The sequence below is a fragment of the Emys orbicularis genome, chromosome 1, assembly GCF_028017835.1.
Source record: "Emys orbicularis isolate rEmyOrb1 chromosome 1, rEmyOrb1.hap1, whole genome shotgun sequence".
Taxonomy (NCBI): Eukaryota; Metazoa; Chordata; order Testudines; family Emydidae; genus Emys; species Emys orbicularis.
In genome coordinates, this window is record NC_088683.1 from 228,256,267 (window position 1) to 228,276,752 (window position 20,486).

General features: G+C 40.7%; 1 protein-coding gene across 1 annotated transcript in view; it reads right to left on the reverse strand.

Annotated features, from left to right (window-relative positions):
• CDKL5 (cyclin dependent kinase like 5) overlaps positions 1 to 20,486 on the reverse strand; it is a 119,926-nt gene that overhangs the window by 45,483 nt on the left and 53,957 nt on the right. Inside the window, exons 5-8 of the mRNA XM_065422287.1 lie at positions 18,184 to 18,304; positions 16,706 to 16,765; positions 12,528 to 12,618; positions 725 to 914 (exon numbers count right to left, since the gene is read on the reverse strand). Coding sequence (XP_065278359.1) covers positions 725 to 914; positions 12,528 to 12,618; positions 16,706 to 16,765; positions 18,184 to 18,304 — 462 coding nt within the window. The remainder of the gene's footprint in view (positions 1 to 724; positions 915 to 12,527; positions 12,619 to 16,705; positions 16,766 to 18,183; positions 18,305 to 20,486) is intronic.

Here is a 20,486-nt window from a genome sequence, read left to right on the forward strand (position 1 = left end):
TCTGAATTTTGAGTTTTTAAATCTACAAAATAAATATACTTTATTCCATTCCTCAGTGTAACATTTTACAATGCATTAATCCAATAAAGTTTATGTTGGATGGCTGGAACTGAGGTGAATCAGGATAGCACTTTACACTGTGGAGAACTTTTAATGTATTACCTTTGTGATAACATGTGTAATACTTCAGATTAGAGCAGAAATTCATCATTCTGAATAATATTAAATTGACAAAATGGCAGCAGTTGTCAAGACAACCAAAACTAAATTGTAATAAACCACAAACAAGACCTCTAGACACGAGCTGTTGGAGATAATACAGTAATTGCAAATATAAAACTCTTTTGGGATCTTGCCATGTACAGAACCGACTGTCTGAGCTAGAGATAAATTCAGTCTCCTAGTCTAAACAAATGCTTAACTGGAGTGTACACTCTAACCTGCCAAAAAAGTCATAGCAATGATGTAAATAATTTTAAGTGATAATGTACACATCTACACATGCAACAGCGTAACCATAATGCAATTTTATTTATGAATCCATGACCTCCTCACAATCTAAACCTATCCCTTACCTTTTTAGATGGAAGTGCTCAGAATAAATAAGAGAATATATAAAACCTGAGGGGAAAAGGTCTAAAACATTTATTTTCTACTGGATAATGGTTTAAATACCACATCAACAGAAGACTGAAAGAAAAGGTTTTTGGTCAGTCTCCCTTACCCGCAGCCCATGGAAACGAGGATTGCTGTAGAAAAGCTTCATCTGCTCTGATGGAAGTGGTCCTAGCACCTTCTGAATTGTAAAAAGCTGGTCAATTTCACTTTCTCCAGGAAATAGTGGCTGCCCATCACTAAGTTCCCCAAGAATGCAGCCTACAGACCACATATCCACAGACTTCCCATAGGGGGCTCTGGAAAGCAAGTACAACAATGTTCACACTAATCAACAAAAATATCTTCTTGACAATCTATTTGCATTTATTAACTAACTTTTTGTCTACATTAAGCTTACTTGTAGCAGGGAAAATAAATTTGATACTTGCTTGTAGCGGGGTGGACACCCGCTCCTGCCCTGAGGGGTTGGAAAAGCCCTGCAGAGGGCTTGGGCTGGGCAAGGTAAAACCCTGGCTGATTGGGGGGAGTGGCTGCAGCTGGGCCACACCCTAATCAGCCCAGATGGCCTGTATAAAGAGGCTGGGAGCCAGGAGCTCAAGAGTCTCTCTCTGCCTTCAGAGAGAGAAGGGCCTGGCTGCAGGGAGCTAGACAGGGTACCTATAATGGAGCAGGGCTGGGGAAAAGCTGAGGAGCTGGGGAGCTCCAGCCTGGATAGCCCCAGGCTGCGGCCTGGTAATAGGCCAAGGGGTACTGGGGGTTGCAGAGGGCAGCCCAGGGCTAGGCCAAGGCAGCAGGTCCAAACCCAACCTTGCTGATGATGAGTGGCCTATACTGCAGTCTGCCCCAGAGAGTGGGGGCTAGCTGGTGACTGGCAGTGGCCTTATCCTGAGGTGAGGTGGGGTTAGTGGGTGGGGGTTCCCCTGGGAGGGGAGACCTAGCGTGTGTGTGGGTATTGCCAGGGGGCAGCACCCAGGGCAAGGGGCACCGGGGTCCTGGGAGGGACACGGAGGCCAGAGAAGAGGACAAGGTGGATCACCGGCCTGCAGAGGGCGCTCCAGAGGCTGGCGAGCTAATTCCTTGGACGCCCAGCAGGAGGCGCTGCAGGGGTGAGTCCAGACCCTCTTACATTGCTTCTCTAGGCTCCCCATTTACAGAGTGGGTTCTCTAACTGAACGGCAGTTTGAGAAGGCAAGATCAGACTTGTCAATTACCCTTGAGGACTTTCATTTCTTTTCTGGAAAACTCACCAATAAAGAACATTTTCAAAGCAGAAAAACAGACATTACTCTAATGTTCAAAGTTAAGCTAACACTAACTTCTCTTGATTTTTCCTGTCTACAGAGCATAGCTGAATAGAATATAATTGAATCAATTTTTTTCTTATTCTGTGGAAAAAGGTGAGTGAGAATGGTGAAACTGGCTACTCAGAGAACAGAAATTATCAAGTATCAAATTTCTCTTATCCAGGCTCAGCACTCCTACAAAAGAATTTTAAAATCAATGAATCCCAAAGGGAATCCTCCAATAACTATTTCAAAGTTGAAAAAAAATGGTTAAGAAAACATTTCAGGTAGCATAGCATACAGGACTCTCCCATTAGAGGCAATGTCCAGAAGGGCACATTAGTCTAATATACATGTCTGGTAAACATACAAGCGGATGACCAAGTTGCTGCCTGGTAGATCTCTTCAGAGGACAAGACTTTTCAGCCCTGGATGTAGGTAATCCCTTATTTGATGGTCTCTGATCTTCCTTCTAAGATTTTGCTCTTTCGTATCACATACTACTTCAATTCAATACTTCCGAAATCTAGCAACCCTTTTAGATGTTTTTTGGCCTCTTAGTGCTGATGATACAAAACAAACAAAGCGACTCATTTTCTGTGTACTTGAATTCATGCAAGGTGGATTTTAATTGCTTTGTGGACATGCAGCATGTGACAAACTCTCTTTTGGATATTTATGTTTTGAGCAGACTGTAGGGAGAACTCTCCTGAGATCACTGAAATAACAAACGTTTGGTATAAAGGCAGAACTTAGAGACTAATTTGTCATCTCTTTTCCTTTTCAGCACTGGAATCTGAGCGCTCACATTCTGTTTTAAAGGGTATCTTATACTTGACTAGCTTGACTGTCTCTAGGTTGAGAAGTCATTAAGAATTGGAAGCCCTGACAGATTCTGTTCTAAATCTGCTCCCTTTTCTCATGGATCAGTAACTGGTTAAAAGACAGGAACCAAAGGATAGAATTAAATGGTCAGTTTTCACAATATAGAGAAGTAAATAGCAGTGTTTTCCAAGGATCTGCACTGGGACCAGTGCTAAATGATCTGGAAAAGAGAGTGAACAGTGAGGTGGCAACATCTGCAGATAATACAAAATTACTCAAGATAGTTAAGTACAAATCTGACTGTGAAGAGTTACAAAGGGATTTCACTAAGCTGGGTGACTGGGTGACAAAATGGCACATGAATGTCAATGCTGTTAAGTACAAAGTAATGCACAGTGGAAAAATAATCCCAATTATACATACAAAATGATGGGGTCTAAATTAGCTCTTAGCACTCAAGAAAGAGATCTTGGAATCATTGTGGATAAGCTCTCTTAAAACATCTGCTCAACATGCAGCAGCAGTGAAAAAAGCTAACAATGTTAGGAACTATTAGGAAAGTGGTAAATTAGTAAACAGAAAATATAATAATGCAACTATATAAATTCATGATACACCCACACCTTGAATACTGCCTGCAGTTCTGGTCACCCCATCTCAAACAAGATACATTAGAATCGGAAAAGGTACGGAGAAGGGCAACAAAAAATATTAGGGGCATGGAACTGTTTCCATATGAGGAGACATTAAAAAAAGACTGACTGATCATCTTAGAAGAGATGACTAAGGGGTGATATGATAGAGATCTATAAAATCATGAATGGTGTGAAGAAAGTGTTATTTACTCTCTCACATAACACAAGAACAAGAAGTCACTGAATGAAATTAATAGGCAGCAGCTTTAAAACAAACAAAAGAAAGGACTTCACATAAAGCACAGTCAACCAGTGGAACTCATTGCCAGGGGATGTTGTGAAGGCCAAAAGTATACCTGGGTTCAAAAAAGAATGGCGTTCCTGGAAGATAGGTCCATCAATGGCTATTTGCTAAGGTGGTCAGGGATGCAAACCTATGCTCCAGGTGTCGCTAAACCTCCAACTTCCAGAAGTTGGACTAGATGACAGAGTGTGGCTCACTCAAAATTGTCCTGTTCTGTTCCTTCCTCTGACGCATCTGGCACTGTCCACTGACAGGATACTGAGCTAGCTAGACCACTGGTCTGATCCAGTATAGCTGTTATGTTCTTCCTTACTTTGATGATTGAATCTTACATTGTGGGTTGCTCTGAGTCAGTTACTTCATTCTGGTGCACTTTGTGAGGGGAGGGCTCAAGAGGGTTACTTGCAGAGACAGCTTGGGCCCTGAGACGCTGGAGTGAGAACCTGATTCCACCTGGGCAGGTCCCACAGGGAAGCCTTGCTTGAGAACAGGCCCACTGAGTCCAGCCTGCTCCAAGGGTGGAGAGCTAGAAAATATGAAGTAGGAAGCCAAAGGTGCATAGACTGGTTGCCTACCAGAAGTTGCCATGAGACACTGTGATGCTTTCACTTAGGGGGAGAGGGGAGTACCACTAAGAAAAATTACTTATCTCAGCTGGAGAAGTGTGTTGGCAGCAGCCCAAGGATGGCAAGGCAGAGCATGATGAAGCTCCTGAAAGGCCCATGAAGGACGGCCCTGCTGGTATCTTGTCTCTGGTGCTGGTGGGGCTTGGCGCTACTGGAAATGTAATACATGGAGCTACTGGAGCTGCCTGGGCCACTGATTCCTCTTGCTGATCTAGCAGAGACAGTTCCCATGCACCCCCGCTCCCCAGACCTGATGCTGAAATTTCTCAATGCCATTTGTTTTTGTGATGCTGCTAGTACATTCAGCTTGGGAGAAGGGTGGGAGTCAAAGGAGGGCTAGTGCTCTTGTCCCCACTGTAATCTGCATCACATTGCTAGGTACAGGTTCCAAAGATAAGAAGCTTCTCCTGTTGGTGCCCGTAGGGCAGGGGTTCTCAAACTGGGGGTCAGCCTCCACCCCAAACCCCTCTTCTCCTCCAGCATTTATAATGGTATTAAATATATAAAAAAGTGTTTTTAATTTATAAGGGGGGGAGGGTCACACTCAGAGGCTTGCTATGTGAAAGGGGTCACCAGTACAAAAGTTTGAGACCCACTGCCGTAGGGGGTATATGGCAGCTGTGGAGTTCCTGGAGCAGAGCAGCTTCTGAGAGCAAAAACTGTACAACTCTCCTGTTTGGCAATGCTGTAGGGTAAATGAGCACAACAAGCACCTTTTCTCCCTGGGCTTTTCCTTGGTAGGCTGGTCCCCCATGTGAAGCCTTAGGCTAGGGAAGGAGTAAGGAAGGCTGCTCCATGTTATGGAGCAAGCTTCGTCTACAGCTGGAAAACGAGCTAAACCCCCCTGTAAGTCAGTAACAATTTATCTTCCTTGCAAACACGAGCAATGAGAAGAAAAATTCTGGACCCAGAATGGCAGTTTAATAGATTTTTCATTGTGTGCTGTAGGTCAAGAGGTCTGAAAAATTGCCCATCTGCAATAAAGCAGCAGATTAAACTAGGACATTTTCCAAAAGCATAAGTCAAACCTCCACCAGCTGACTGACAGGTGAGGTCCTGCCTCCTCAAACTGCAGAACAGAGGAAACAATGTAGGCATGGTGAGCCTGTATAAGAGAAAGAACTCCTACACATTACACAGACCAACAGGCCTACCCACAGTGAATAAAAAGGAAGTATAACAGTCCCTCACTGCACAGAATGCAGATTATGCTTTCAGACACTAATTCAATTGGTCTCTCAGGACGGTATGTCTTTAAACAAGCTAGTATTTGTCAATAATTTATAACCCCCAAAAGGTACAATGTACTTCACTAAAAGTTACCTGAAGCTCTTTAAAGTAAGTAGATTTTGGATAATGTATTAATTGGATACTGTACAATAATGTTTCCTTCCCCTTATGAAAAAGTTAAGTACTTTCACTTTTTATGCACACAGATTAAATGAACACATAAGCCTCTTTAAAATTATAATATTCTCCACGGTTTTAAAGAGTACAAATATTTACTATTGCAGTCATATTCTGTGCAGCAGAGGAACACACGTTACGTTGCGCCAATAAAAACCTAACTTTAAAATGAAGTATCAGAAATAGCTAAAGACATCACAGTGTCAAACATATTTGTAATCAATACTCTCTTCTGTACAAGCTAATTCAAAGTTTATGTCTATATTGTGCACCAAGACTTTATGCTGTATTTTCCTGTGATAGCAGAACACTTTTGAAAATTAAGGGTCAATTTACATTAAGAATGCACAGTATATTACTGTCAAAAGTTACACTTCATCACCTTCTTCCTTTATGAGCCTACTTACTAATATACAAAGACTTATTAAAAAAACCCCAATCCCTCATATTATATAACTAAAAAGCCACTGTTTATTCTCTTTTGTAACTTTTCATTACATGCAGCACTTTAATAGAATCTTGATAATATATCTCTACAAGCTGACAAACTGATATTTCTCTAGTTTTGTTTAATGACAACCATTGTGCATATAATAATTTATTATGTCACTGTCACTGTGCACCAGTAACAAAAGTCCTACAGTAATGATATCAGCACAGCGCTGGAAATAGTGGGATGAATTTATTAAAAGGGTAATGACTGTTTCAATTTTGACATATACAAGAAATTTCTACTATCTACTTATAAAAGTTCAAAAAATGTTTCCAATAAGATGATCTGTTTTTTGGTGGTGCTGAATACTTGCAACTCTCATTTAGCGTATTGGGAGTTGTGTGTGCTCTCCCAACTCCCAGAATCAGACCCTATAGTGACCAAATCTCTGTACTTGTAGAACATACAGCACATATAGATAATAGCATAATTTGATCATACTAACATGCTTTATTCACCTTAAATATAGGAAACTTTCAGCAGAAACTGATGGTAAAGGAAAGACTGCAATAGATACATCTGAGATTTCTTTTCTCTTTTTAAATATGGGGTTTTCTAGAGAATGCATCACGACTGTATTTGAGCATCTAAGGGCGCGTTCACCTAACCGCCCATGATTCAGTGACTACCAAGAAGTTCAGAGCCTACCTGAATAGCAACTGCAAAACAATTTTTCCAAAGCTTGCATCAGATCTGGAAGCAGCTGTGATAGTATAATGTTGAATAAAGGTATGTATGGAGCCCTATAGATGTCCAAAATAGAAGTGTCTTGTAAGAAGGCTACAGAAGTAGCTCACACTCTTGTGGAACAAGCTAGCAGTTTTTCCAGTGAGGGAAGGTCACTTGATAAATTGCCCTGTTCTGTTCATACACTCTGAGGCATCTGGCACTGGCCACTGTCAGAAGACAGGATACTGGGCTAGATGGACCATTAGTTTGACCAAGTATGGCCATTCTTATGTCCACTACCCCTTAGGCTGTTGTAGTGCATGCTGTAGTTCACCTAGTCTGTGCTGAAACTTCCTGGCCTTTCATTCTACTGCTATGAGAAACAAAGGGGAGAGGAGATGCTCAAAAAGGCTTAATTCTATCTAAACAGAATGCCTGTGCTCATATCACATCTAATGCATGAAAATTCTGTTCATCCCTACTGGAGTGGTTTAAGAAAAAAATACAGGTAAGTATATCATTTGGTTTAGATGATAGGCCAATACAACTTTCATCAAAATCTTTGGATGTGGTCTTAAGGGCACTTTATCTTTGACGAACTGCATGTATGGAGGGCCTGCCATCAGTATGTGTTCTCCCACTGTTCTGGCTGATAGTGCAACAAGAAAAGCAATCCTCTGAGAAAGGAGAGCTAGACAGCAATTACCTAGAGCAGTGGTTTTCAAACTGTGGTCCGCGGACCCCTGGGGGTCCGCATACTATGTCTAAGATTTCCAAAGGGAGGGGAGTCTGCACCTCCATTCAAAATTTTTAGGGATCCGCAAATGAAAAAAGGTTGAAAACCACTGAGCTAAAGGCTGAAATGGCTGTCAACACTGTGGTTAAGTCCCAAACGGGAACTGCATTTTTTACAAGGGAATTAGAGACAAATAATACCTTTGAGGAATCTAACTACAATTGGATTAGAAAATACTTACTTTCCATCCATTGGAAGACGAATGGCTATCTCGTCTGAAGACGCAATAAGTACTCCACAATGGCCTGAATCTTAGCAAACAATGGCTGAATACTTCTGCCAGCTGACTAGATTGAAAATCTCTTATATTTAGCCAAGTAAGTGGACCTTGTAGATTGCTTTCCACTACTAAGCAGGACGTGTTGGACTACACTCAAAGAAGCCTTATTTACTTGATCTAGCCATTCAACAGCCATGTCTCAAGGCTCGGGCTGCTTGGGATCGAGTGCCAAATCCAAATGTGATGTTGTAACAACGGGTCTGGTACAGGTGGTAGAGGTTAGACCGAGGCTGTGGAGGTCCAAAAATCAGCACTGCCTCAGCCAACCCAAAGCAATGAGTATTATCCTGGCTTGGTCCTGCTTAAACTTGAGAATGACCTGACGAATGGGGGGGAGGGGGGGGGTTTGAGGAAACACATACATGAGGTCCGGGCCACACTTCAGCAAGAAAGCATCAGTTATTGAGTCCAGACTGAGACCTGCCCGAAAACAAAACTGATGGCATTTCTTTTTGGGTCATATAGCAAACAGATTGAATGATGGGATAACCGCAGTTCTGAAAATGATCCTCCATACTCTACTGTTGAGGAACCACTTGTGATTGCAGTAAAGGAATCTGCTGACATGATTGGCCAAATGATTCTGAGAACCCAGTGAGTAAGTAGCCATCAGGGAGATACTTTCCCTGATGCAAAAGTACCACAGCTTCATCATCTTTTGACAGAGTTGATTGGACCAAGCCCTCCCTTGTCTGTTCACATAATACATCATGGTCCTATTGTCCATGAGAATCCAGACAGACCTTGGACATGGGGAAGGAAGGCGTGGCAGGTAGTGAAAACTGCTCAGAGCTCAAGCATGTTGATGTTCAGAGATGCCTCTCATTCTGTCCATACCTCCTGGACTTGCAAGGACTCCAAATGTGCCTCCCAACCTGACTTTGAAGCATCCATAACTATGGTCATCATTGGGGATGGGGGAAAGGGAATGCTTCTGCAAACATTATTATGATCCTGCCACCATTCCAGTGATCTCAGAACCATTGGAGGAACCCTGGCCAACTTGTCTAGCAAATGGAAGTTTGGTCAATAGACTTTAGCCAACCATGGAGAATGTGCACATGCAGCCTTCCACGTAGTAGTACGTAAGCGGATGAAGCCATGTGGCCCAAGAGTCTCAAACGTATCCAGACCATAGTGGTTAGGTGGAATTTAAGGGACAAAGTTGGTAAATTACTTGAAACCTCTCTTGAGGAAAAAAAGGGCATTGATTTTGTAGAATTAAGTAGGACCCCAATGAACATGATTTGTGTCTGAAGTAACATGGATTTTCTCTATTTAACGAGACCCAGATGATCAAAGAGATAGGGGATGACTTGAATGTGATGGAGAGCTTTGGTTTCTGATTTGCCCCAAACTAACCAAACATCTGTGTAAGGGAAGATGTGAATCCCTTTCTTCCCCACACGGGCAGCCACCACTTGGTAAATACATGTAGGGCCAAGGCCATTCTGAAGAGAAGCACCCTGTACTGATAACGTTGAGTCCAAATAACAAATCTCTGGAACTTCCTGTGGCTTGGTAGCACTGCCACATGAAGATCCAAGTCATCTTCTCTGAGATCCTCACGAGCAAAGCAAGACAGACGGCAGAAGATTCTGGAAGTGAACCTAACTGTGGAGGATTTTCACTTTGTGGAACATTGGTCCATCTATACAGAGAGGGGGCTGTATAGTTTAGATGGCCTCCAACTCCGTAGAAGGGGAACCAATCTCCTTGGGGACAGGCTGGCTAGAACAGTCAGGAGGGCGTTAAACTAATGGCAAAAGTGGAGGGTAAAAAGAGAGAAGATATGATCACTCAGAACAATATTGAGATGTTCAGAAGAAACTTAATCAAGGAACCAAAGGACATGAAGGGAAGAAATTTTTTAATTGCCTGAGTAACAAACAAGAGGAATTTATGAGCATAAATTCAATCTGGTGGCTATTACTGAAACCTGGTGAGATGATTCCTATGATTGAAACATTAAAATCAATGGTTAAAACCCAATTAAGAAGGATTGAATGGACAAAAGGGGTTGGGGAGTAGCATTCTACGTAAAAAATGGCATTACGTGTTTCTGGGTCACTGATAACTCAGAAGAAAATTATCTTGAATGCTTATGGATCAATGCCCTAACAGATAAAATACAAGATGGGGTACTAGTTGGTGTCTGCTATAGACCACCAAATCACACTAGGGAACAGGATGACTGCCACCTTACACACCTACCTGCAGTGTGTAGGGGGAAAAGCTGTGAGATCATGGGGGACTTCAATCTGCATAACAGTTCTAAAACTGCCTTGGAATTTCTGAACATTACAGGTGCCAATTTCCTAACTCAGAAAGTGTTGCAGCCAAAATAGGGAAATTCTTTATTAGACCTTGTCTTAACAGATAAAAATGAATTGCCCACAGAACTGAAAATTAAAGGTAGTTTAGATACAAATGATCATGACTTGATCACATTTATAACGTGCAAGCAGAATAAAGTCCAGACTGTTAATATATATATTTGGTGCTTTAACAGGGCCAATGTCACAAAGCTGAAAACAATTATGAGCCAGATCAGCTGGGAGGAAGAATTTAATCAGAAGTAGTGGCATTAGTAGCATCCCATCATGGTATCAGGGAGCCATGGGATGAAGGCCTTGCTCTACCCTTGGCACTGGGAGAATGCCGGTGATGTTTGGAGTCCCCTCTTGATGTAGAGGGGACTCTTTTGGACTTGGAATGGTTCCTGTCCGTTTTTATGGGTTCTTGTTCATAGAAAATCCATACAGGAGAAGGAGAGTCTGAGTTCAAGGGCCTGTCCAAGATCATTGCTACCTCAGAGGCTGGTTGTGGGGCTGGATGCTGAAGGCCCCGGTGCCGAAGCAGATCATGCCACCTACTCCATGAGGTGCTACTTGAAGTGAGTCTCTCTAGAGAGCTGGGTTTTTTTTAAACAAAAACAAATACCGCACCTCTCTTTGATATGCCCATCACCAAGGTATAAAAGGTAGCTCAGGTGGGTATCACTGATCGGGATAGCTACCCCACACAACGAATAATGTTTGAAGCCTGGTGAAGGCACGCCATTGATCTCTCTCCTAATACTATCTAAACTAATACTAACTAGTGGGTACTACTGCTAAATTATAACTAACTATAAAGAACGAACTGTAAAAGCAAATATAGGAAAAAATTGCTAATTGCATAGTAACCGCAAGATAAACCTGACCGGGAGCTTCAACTCAGGCCACAGGTGGTGAGATGGAACTGAGGGGGGTTGGGGTGGCACCACCCCTAAATGGACTTGGCTGAGGCCACGAGGAAGCATAGGGCATGCGTGCTGCTACAGAAAACTCTCCAGCTCTGGTTGCGTGCACCTGAGCTGAATACATGTGTGAACAACTCAAAGAAGAACTATTACTTGCGCTCTGGCTGCTCAGTGCCTGTGGCAAAGTTGCTGCCTCAATAGGCCTCCTGACTGGCTGTGATGAGGCAGCAACTTTTGCCTCAAGTTTCCTCCACTGTCTTTTGACCTTATTCTGCCATAGGAGTAATTCTGACCCTCAGGCCAGACCACTTGGTAGAACCCGGCCTCTTCTGGGGCCGGAAAGTCCTACAGTAACATATACAAAAACCAAACCTACAGCTCAACTAGGCTCAGCTGGCAGCCACCTTGTCACAGGCATGTCTCTGCTGCTTTAGACTGTCTGTGCCTTAATCGACCCCACAATACAGGGGTTGGTCCACTCCCCTCCTTATTCAAGGGCTGAGGCAGGCTCCAGCTCAGCCTCCAGGCTCACCCCCGGAGAAGCTTGTCTGGTCTCCCCTTTTTCCTTCTCAGCCTTCCTTCAGGCTGCTTCTCACAATAGAGGAGTGGAGGAGTTCCCTCTAGGATTCTTCTCCCCAGATGTGCTTTTTATTGAAACCAGCCCTGCTCTCCCCTAGCTATTTCTAATTAATCCTGGCCCACCTTTCAGGTGTTGCAGGCAGGTTAATTGACCTCTCAGGCCCATATTAACTCTTTCACATCACATTACAGAACCTTATGTGAAATGAACCGATGGCCTGCCACATGGACATATGTCCTCCTGGCCAACAAAAAGACACCCTTAAAACTGACACCTTGCTTATTAGCCATCTCTGCAGAACTGGCAAAGATGAAATGGAGACTGAAGTACACTCTCAAGCCAGAGTGGTGGGATCCCTCCAAGGGTGAGGAGTGTTAGCAGTGCAGCGTGGAGCACTGTCTGTGCTGTATCCATTCTGTGGCTAACAAAACATTTCACACTCCAGGTCTGTTAATCCAGCACCTTTCACAAGCACTAAATACCCTTTTTAAAAAAAATAAAGAGATGGTTTAAAACATAGTTATGATAATTTACTAATATGTAAACCTGAATCAAGATAGCAATTTGTTCAAAATATGCTATCATATCATAACATCAAGCCACCTTACAAGAAGCATAATCCAAAGTAATTAATGAGACATAATTAAATCAATTTATTAACCAACTACCATATCCAATGGTTGATCCTCACAAAAGTACTTGAGTAAATGCATTGGATCATACAAGATTTAGATCTCAGAGCTATTACTTCTGGAAAGTGTACTTACCCAAGCAAGAGTTCAGGTGAACGGTACCACCTGGTGGCCACATATTCTGTATAGTTTGCATTGCTTCCTTCTGATAGATTCCGAGCAAAGCCTGCAAAAAAGATAATACAAAAGATTATGTCTCCACCTAAATGAAGATTTACATACTACTATTGATTATCGTATTAAAGGTCAAATCAATTTTTCGTATCATCTGATTTAAAATGAATGCCTTAAATAGGTATTAAGTATAACTGATTAGTATTACATATTTCATTGTTACCCTATTGTTTCTTAAATATATGCATATGTTCATGTATTGGTGAAAATGTGTGTTTCTGCTTCACTGACAAGTTCAACTGGCGTCTGTCCCACAGAGGTCTATGCTTTTGGGTCTTCACCAGCATGGAACATTGTTGGATTGTTTAAACGGCCTCTGAGGAGGTTGCACTAGCTATATTCAAACTTAGGTACTAAGTCTTATTGTGAAATCCCATATGCAGCAGGATAAGATATGTATCTGTAGAAGAAAGTTAGCGCTCTAACATACTCCGTGAGTAGCGGGCTCACCAATAAGTGCTGCTTCTAGACACACAGATTACAAATATGGTAAGGAAGGTCTTCTGTCTTTGACTGGCCAAACGACTCCATCTACTCCTTTCACATGAGAACCTAGCCACACAGATTCATGCACTGGTCACCTTCATGTTAGACTACTACAACTTACTGGGTTGAATATAACTACCACCCAAAAATTACAACCCATCAAAGGCCAGGACAAAGGCCTGCAGCAGCCATCAAAGGCCAGGACAAACACTTCATACGATGCTCAGCACACAACACTGGCTTCCTATCTGTAGCTTTGTCTACACTAGACATTTACTATGTATTAATTTGCATGTATTATCTAACATCACACCTTTAAATTCTAGTCTAAAGAAAGAAGGACAATATGTGCTTGAAACCTATATGGTTACAAAGTGCAATAAAAGCGTGCTTACTGGAATTGGTTGTATTAAGTAATGGCTTAATCTAGTCCAGGGGTAATCAATTTTTTTGGTCAAGGTCAAAATTTCTTGGCCAAGACATAGTCAAGATCCAGACTCCAGAGACAGTACTAAAAACAAACAAACAACAACAATAAAGATAATAATAAGTAAATAAAAAGATGTTGGGGTCTGTTCAAAAGCATCTGGTGGTCCAGATTTGGCTTCCAGTCTGTCTATTGACTATGCCGATCCTAGTCTAACATTGTCTCTTTGTAGTAAAACTGAGTGAAGCTACTATAACTAATTCCAAATTAAGCAAAATCAAATAAGCTTTCCTTTGTGATTTCAGTTCAACCAAACCTGAAATACAAAGCAAAATTCCAAGCATGTTATCCTATATAAATAAAAATAAAAAAAAAGAAGAGTTAGCATGAAAGGGATTAGGTACTTTAGGTGCATTATGGTATGGCTTTCTTTTCTACTTAATGTAGGTAAAGTCTGGCCACTACTTATGGGGAATAAAATCACTGTGCTTAGACTATATGAAGTAGCATAATTGCTTGAGACAAGCCAGGATTCATTATTATCAGTCTCTTAGTGGCAAAGCTGTCAACCAAAATATGAACACATTTGCTTGGATTTTCATTTCCCTACAAAACTGTTCCATCCTTTCAGGTCTACGAATTCCTTTCTGGTGTAAAATAAATTGAGCTTAATTGAGACACTTCAATTTTGACTGAAGATTTCTAGGCTCATCATTTGTTGGAACGTGTAGTGTCTGTTGCCTATCCAGTCTTGGCTCACGCTAGCCGCTGCTCCAATTTCCCTTCTCAGTAATTCACAAAGGCTTTCATGTGTGCAATAACACCTCTAGAGATCTGGTTTACTCACAAAATTCAAATGGGAAAACAAAACTCCCTAAAACTCCCTGGCTTTTCCTTCAGCCAAATGTTCCTACACTTCAGCCTTGCTGGTTGGAACAGGGTCTCAGAACAGCTCAGGCCCTGTCCCTAGGAGCTAAGAAGAGCCTTTGCGTAGGGCTGCTCGCACCATCATTCTGCTCCCTATCAAGCAGCCACTCCCTATCTGAAGTCACTCTGTGGAGGACCCAAGGCCTCTTCTGGCTCTCTGCAGGGATCTCTTTTATGACCCAGATGGCTGATTTAGCCACGTGACCCATTTGTCACATAGAATCATAGAATATCAGGGTTGGAAGGGACCTCAGGAGGTCATCTAGTCCAACCCCCTGCTCAAAGCAGGACCAATTCCCAACTAAATCATCCCAGCCAGGGCTTTGTCAAGCCTGACCTTAAAAACCTCTAAGGAAGGAGATTCCACCACCTCCCTAGGTAACCCATTCCAGTGCTTCACCACCCTCCTAGTGAAAAAGTTTTTCCTAATAGCCAACCTAAACCTCTCCAACTGCAACTTGAGACCATTACTCCTTGTTCTGTCATCAGGTACCACTGAGAACAGTCTAGATCCATCCTCTTTGGAACCCCCTTTCAGGTAGTTGAAAGCAGCTATCAAATCCCCCCTCATTCTTCTCTTCTACAGACTAAACAATCCCAGTTCCCTCAGCCTCTCCTCATAAGTCATGTGCTCCAGCCCCCTAATCATTTTTGTTGCCCTCCGCTGGACTCTTTCCAATTTTTCCACATCCTTCTTGTAGTGTGGGGCCCAAAACTGGACACAGTACTCCAGATGAGGCCTCACCAATGTCGAATAGAGGGGAACGATCATGTCCCTCAATCTGCTGGCAATGCCCCTACTTATACACCCCAAAATGCCGTTAGCCTTCTTGGCAACAAGGGCACACTGTTGACTCATATCCAGCTTCTCGTCCACTGTAACCCCTAGGTCCTTTTCTGCAGAACTGCTTCCTAGCCATTCAGTCCCTAGTCTGTAACAGTGCACGGGATTCTTCCGTCCTAAGTGGAGGACTCTGCACTCGTCCTTGTTGAGCCTCATCAGGTTTCTTTTGGCCCAATCCTCTAATTTGTCTAGGTCCCTCTGTATCCTGTCCCTACTCTCCAGCGTATCTACCACTCCTCCCAGTTTAGTGTCATCTGCAAACTTGCCGAGAGTGCAATCCACGCCATCCTCCAGATCATTAACATTCATTTTCTCAACCTGGGGAGGCAAGCTGTGTGTCATAAATAAGGCTAGGACCCATCTCCCTTTAAAAAGAGACTTGCTGCCTGTGAAAGCATGTTTAAGCAAAAATGGTTTGTGGGGTTTTTTGCAGTTTTGTTTTCTGAACAGCTCCTCCTCTTGGCCAAAATTAAAGAGGTTTGATTGGCAACTGGCATGGAAATAGCCCTCACCAAGGAATGCCCTCGAGTACTCCTGTAAAATTTGTTTTCATTTGACTGGGTTAACGAAATTGTAAACTCATTATGGACATAACAGTGTTTTACTCTGTGGTAATAAAGCACCCAGCAAAACGGGGCCTGATCTTGACTGGGGCTCAATAGAGACTACTCACGTGTGTAAAGTTGCTCAAGTACTTAAGGCTTTGCAGAATTAGAGCCTAAAGAGGCATAGTTAAGCACTCACAAGTCAGGAAATGCCATACTTAAAGTTGCACATGACCATAAGTCTGTCTCCTGGGCACATGTATTGCAGTGCAGTCTTTAATTATATGATCGCATATGGTTTCTCAAATACAATATCATACTTTTTCTTCTTTCAAGCCTAAAGACGTGTAGAATCTTGTAATATGGTGTACTATTTCATGTATGTCAGGCAGTCCACAAAAAACATTTATATACAGTAAACTAATACTTATTCAACATACTAAATTATTTATGATACAACAAAGAGTAATGAAAAATTACTGATGTGTGGGCCAAATAGGTCCACACAGTTAAGCATGCCTCATACTTGATTCATCTTCTGAACTGCACATAAGGAAATCTCTGCCAATAGTTGAAAAGAAAATGAATATTATAGGAATATGTCAACCAATCTTTGGGAACCATATTTTATTTATAGAATGAGTATATTTAAAAACATACTTAACAACAGGTCCAAATCAAAGGTTAGAGATCTTTACAAATTAATGTGCTACCCAGAAATATGAACATAATGAATACTGACCACTAAAATGTGCTCAAAATACACATGCTGGAGAACTTGCAGATAAACAATGTGGAATTTTTAAGGTAAAAAGTGCTTCTTTCAAAAAATAAAAAGTAAGCAACTTACCAAAGTCACACAGCTTCAGAACATCACAGTGGCTTATTAAGAGATTTTCTGGTTTGATATCTGAAATATCAGAGTAAGAGGAAAAAAAAGTAAGACAGTTCCTAACGTCCATTTTTAATTTTCAACTTATTTAATTGTAAGAGAATTACAGGTATTCATATAGTGATAACAAAAATAGACCATAGTAGAAAGTACGTGTAATCTGTACAACTAATTTTCAAACAATCCTGTACTTTTCTAAAGATGTAGAATTCATAGCTTCTGTATTGTGGTTTCTTTTTAAAAATTTCTCAGAAGAAACATGTGAAGAGTAAATGTGCACTTGCACTTATGCAAGGGCACAAAATCAACTTGTGCATGTGGAAATGTCATTTAATTACCCAGTTTATTAGCAAAATGTAGGATATATAAGCTCAATATTTGTACACTTAAAATTACCTTCTGGGGCTCATTGTGTTTGTCTTCTAGAAATATTTTTGCTCTAGTTTCATAAACATTGTTTACTCAGATACATTTTGTATAGTACCTATTGAGTACATGGAACCTGTATACAGTAGTTAAATTTTTACAATGTACTTGAGAAAAGCTCTCTCCCCTGTATTTTGTTTAATTTCATTTGTAAGTCATTTTGTTCTCTATTTGTATTCCATTACATATTGAAATCATCCATTGGGGGGGAAAAGAAAAAAAAAACACCTTGTGGAACCACACTGGAAAACAAGGCTTTATAAAGTAAGAACATAATAAAATTAGATAAAGTCACACCTTACAGTATGTGTTACACAAATAATAAAGGATAAAGAGCAAGAGGGGAAAATGTGAGTCTTAATAAACATTTTCATAATTCCTTTTCCTTTGGCAAGGTCTCCATTGTAATTTTGTCTCATTATGCAAATGGTACAATTTTGTCTCTAATGATACCCAGGAGACAGCAGCCTATTATATTGATGAACAATGTTTTAAAGTAGTCTTAGGGATCCCATGCTTTTGGTGGCTTCTAGGGAGAAACTTTAGCAGTCTTGTTTGAAGAGAAGTCTGTCTGCATAGGTAGTTATATGCAGGCGTGGCTCTATGTATTTTGCCGCGCCAAGCACGGCAGTCAGGCTCCCGCGCCTTCGGCGTACCAGCCGCCAAATTGCTGCTGAAACCGCAGGACCGGCGGACCTCCTGCAGGCATGCCTCCGAAGGCAGCCTGACTGCGGCTTGCCACCCCAGGCACACGCTTGATGCGCTGGTGCCTGGAGCCACTCCTGGTAATATGGTAGTATCTGAAGTCATTTAAGGTGACTTCAGGGCTTAGCTAAATTGAAATAATTTTTCTATACCCACTTAAATATGGTTTGTTTTAACAGAAACTTTTTGTTTAAAGTAAATCCAAACACATTTATGATAATATTTACAAGCTGTAGTGCTTTTCCCTATAAAAAGAAAATTACTACAAGGGGTTCATTTCCATGTGAAAAGCTATACACACTTACCTCTATGAACAATGTCATTCTTATGACACCAGTGAATCGCTTTGATTAATTGGTAGATATAGCTTTTTACTTTTTCAGGTGGAACTCCATTCGGCATTTCTTCTAGCAATTCAAGCATATTCTAAAATGTTTAAAATATAGATATTAATTGCTAAAAGTAGCTTGACCCATAATATGATTCTAACATACTAAAGTACCATAACTATGCCAGTAAATCTAGCTCCGCAAACCAGCAGTTTAATATCCAAGGGCCATAATCTAGCCATATATAGCCGGCTTTCATTCTAGACAAAAATCTAGTAGTGAATACCATCTTCTGTAAAGGTAAACTAAAAGGCTCTTGTTAAAATATAACTGCTTAAACCCCCAAATAATTAGCAGACTTATAGATTTAAACTGCTAAAAAATATTCAGTATGAGCTCATTTTATTTACAAATAATTGCTTAGAACAGAATTCCCCTGCATGGTGTGACAACATGAACATTTCTCTAAAGCAGAGCATTTTACTAATTACCCTGCAATAGTTTATGCCAGTGCTTCCTAAACTTTTCAGCCAGCTGTACCAGTTTCACATACTAAGGCCTTGTCTACACACAAAATTACACTGCTTTAACTATACCCATATAGCTACCTATTCCCATAGGGAAGGGAAAATAAACTGTAGCAGTATAAGGCACATTTACAGAATTTACATTTACACTGACATAACTGTGTCCACACTAAATGGTTGTACCAATTTAACTATTTCAGTAGGGGGGGGGGGAAACCAGACCCCCTAACCAAAATAGTGATATTGGTACAAAACCCTTGTGCAGCTAAGGTCTGAGATTTCAATTATATTGGCAAAGACCTGCTACCTCCCAATCAACTTTGTGTGCAGAAATGTACAATAGAGATTAGTCTACGCTAAATCCCATTTGAATGGGTGGTAGGCAGCAGCTGCTCTCTAGAGTACAGTTTCATTAAGGTAGGAAGAGGGATATGAAAACATCAGCCTCAAAAGCCTGAAGTACCATTACTTGAACATATACCAATAGTTAATCACTGCTTATGATGCTTGCAAGGGAAACAGAAAATTCTGATCCCTGTGCTGGAAAATGGAAAAAAATATTTTTGGATATTTTGTTTTCCACAAAGTATACAGTTATTGATTTGGGAATTTACACAGATTTTAACATTTAAAAAAGCATTTCACTTCACCTTTGGTGCACATTATCTTCTACTCTACAATCTAGTTTTGAGGTTATTCTTGGAAGCTGTCTTAACATATGAATACAAAATACAAAGCATACACTAAAATCAAAGTATTTTTTTTAAATGTGGTGGTATTCCAAAGGCACTTGAATGCTTTTCAATCTATTGATAGATTTAGTAATTTAAGATATGGGGTATGGGTTTTGTTAAATCCATATCTACAACATGGACAAATGATTACAGATATGTCTATTAAGACACTCTAATGGATTTAGACAAGAGTACTGTTCACTAGGAGGTACTGTAAAAACCTGGACAAATAGGACAGTAAATTCCTTAGTGTTCTAATCTGAACAAGAATAGCAGTATCAAGTGGGTGAAGCATAATCCTATATGCTTATTGACAACATCAGCTAAGGAGATGATGGAAAAAGAAGACTAGTTAATTTGGATTAGTGTAATCTGGATTTTAGTATTGCAGAGATAATACTCTTTAAAGGACAAAATGTGCTCATCAACCAGCAGAGAGGCTAAACAGAAATTGGCTAACTGTAAAACGTTTTCTTCAATTCTTCTCTCTCTGCCTCACTTAAAATATAAGAATGTCTACACATTTATCATGGCCCTGAAGAATATCTGTAAGGGTCTGTGGAATTCATTTAACACATTCTGAAAGCAATAATCATTTATAAACTGCTAAGTGTAATTGAAAATAGAGATGATAATTACAACAGCAATGATATCAAGCAAAAATTATGCATAGCAGCTACCCTCATGATTATAAAATTTTACATTAATAAAAAGTAATGTTGGGTCACAAAAATACATTTCCTTCCTAACACAGGAAGGAAATGAATAATAGAAACATGTGAAACCTACTGTATTCTCTTGATATTTATTAATAATTCAAAATATGTGATTATTAAAATACACAGTTGAAATATTCATCTTTTTCCTTATGCTGGTCTTCTGTACTTTTGGTATAGTAGTTTTAGCAATGTCAGCATTAATAAAAACTATATAAAGTGAATAACTACAAATATAACTAAATATACAGCATTGTCCATATCCATATTTTTATACACACATACGGTTAACTTACAGAAGA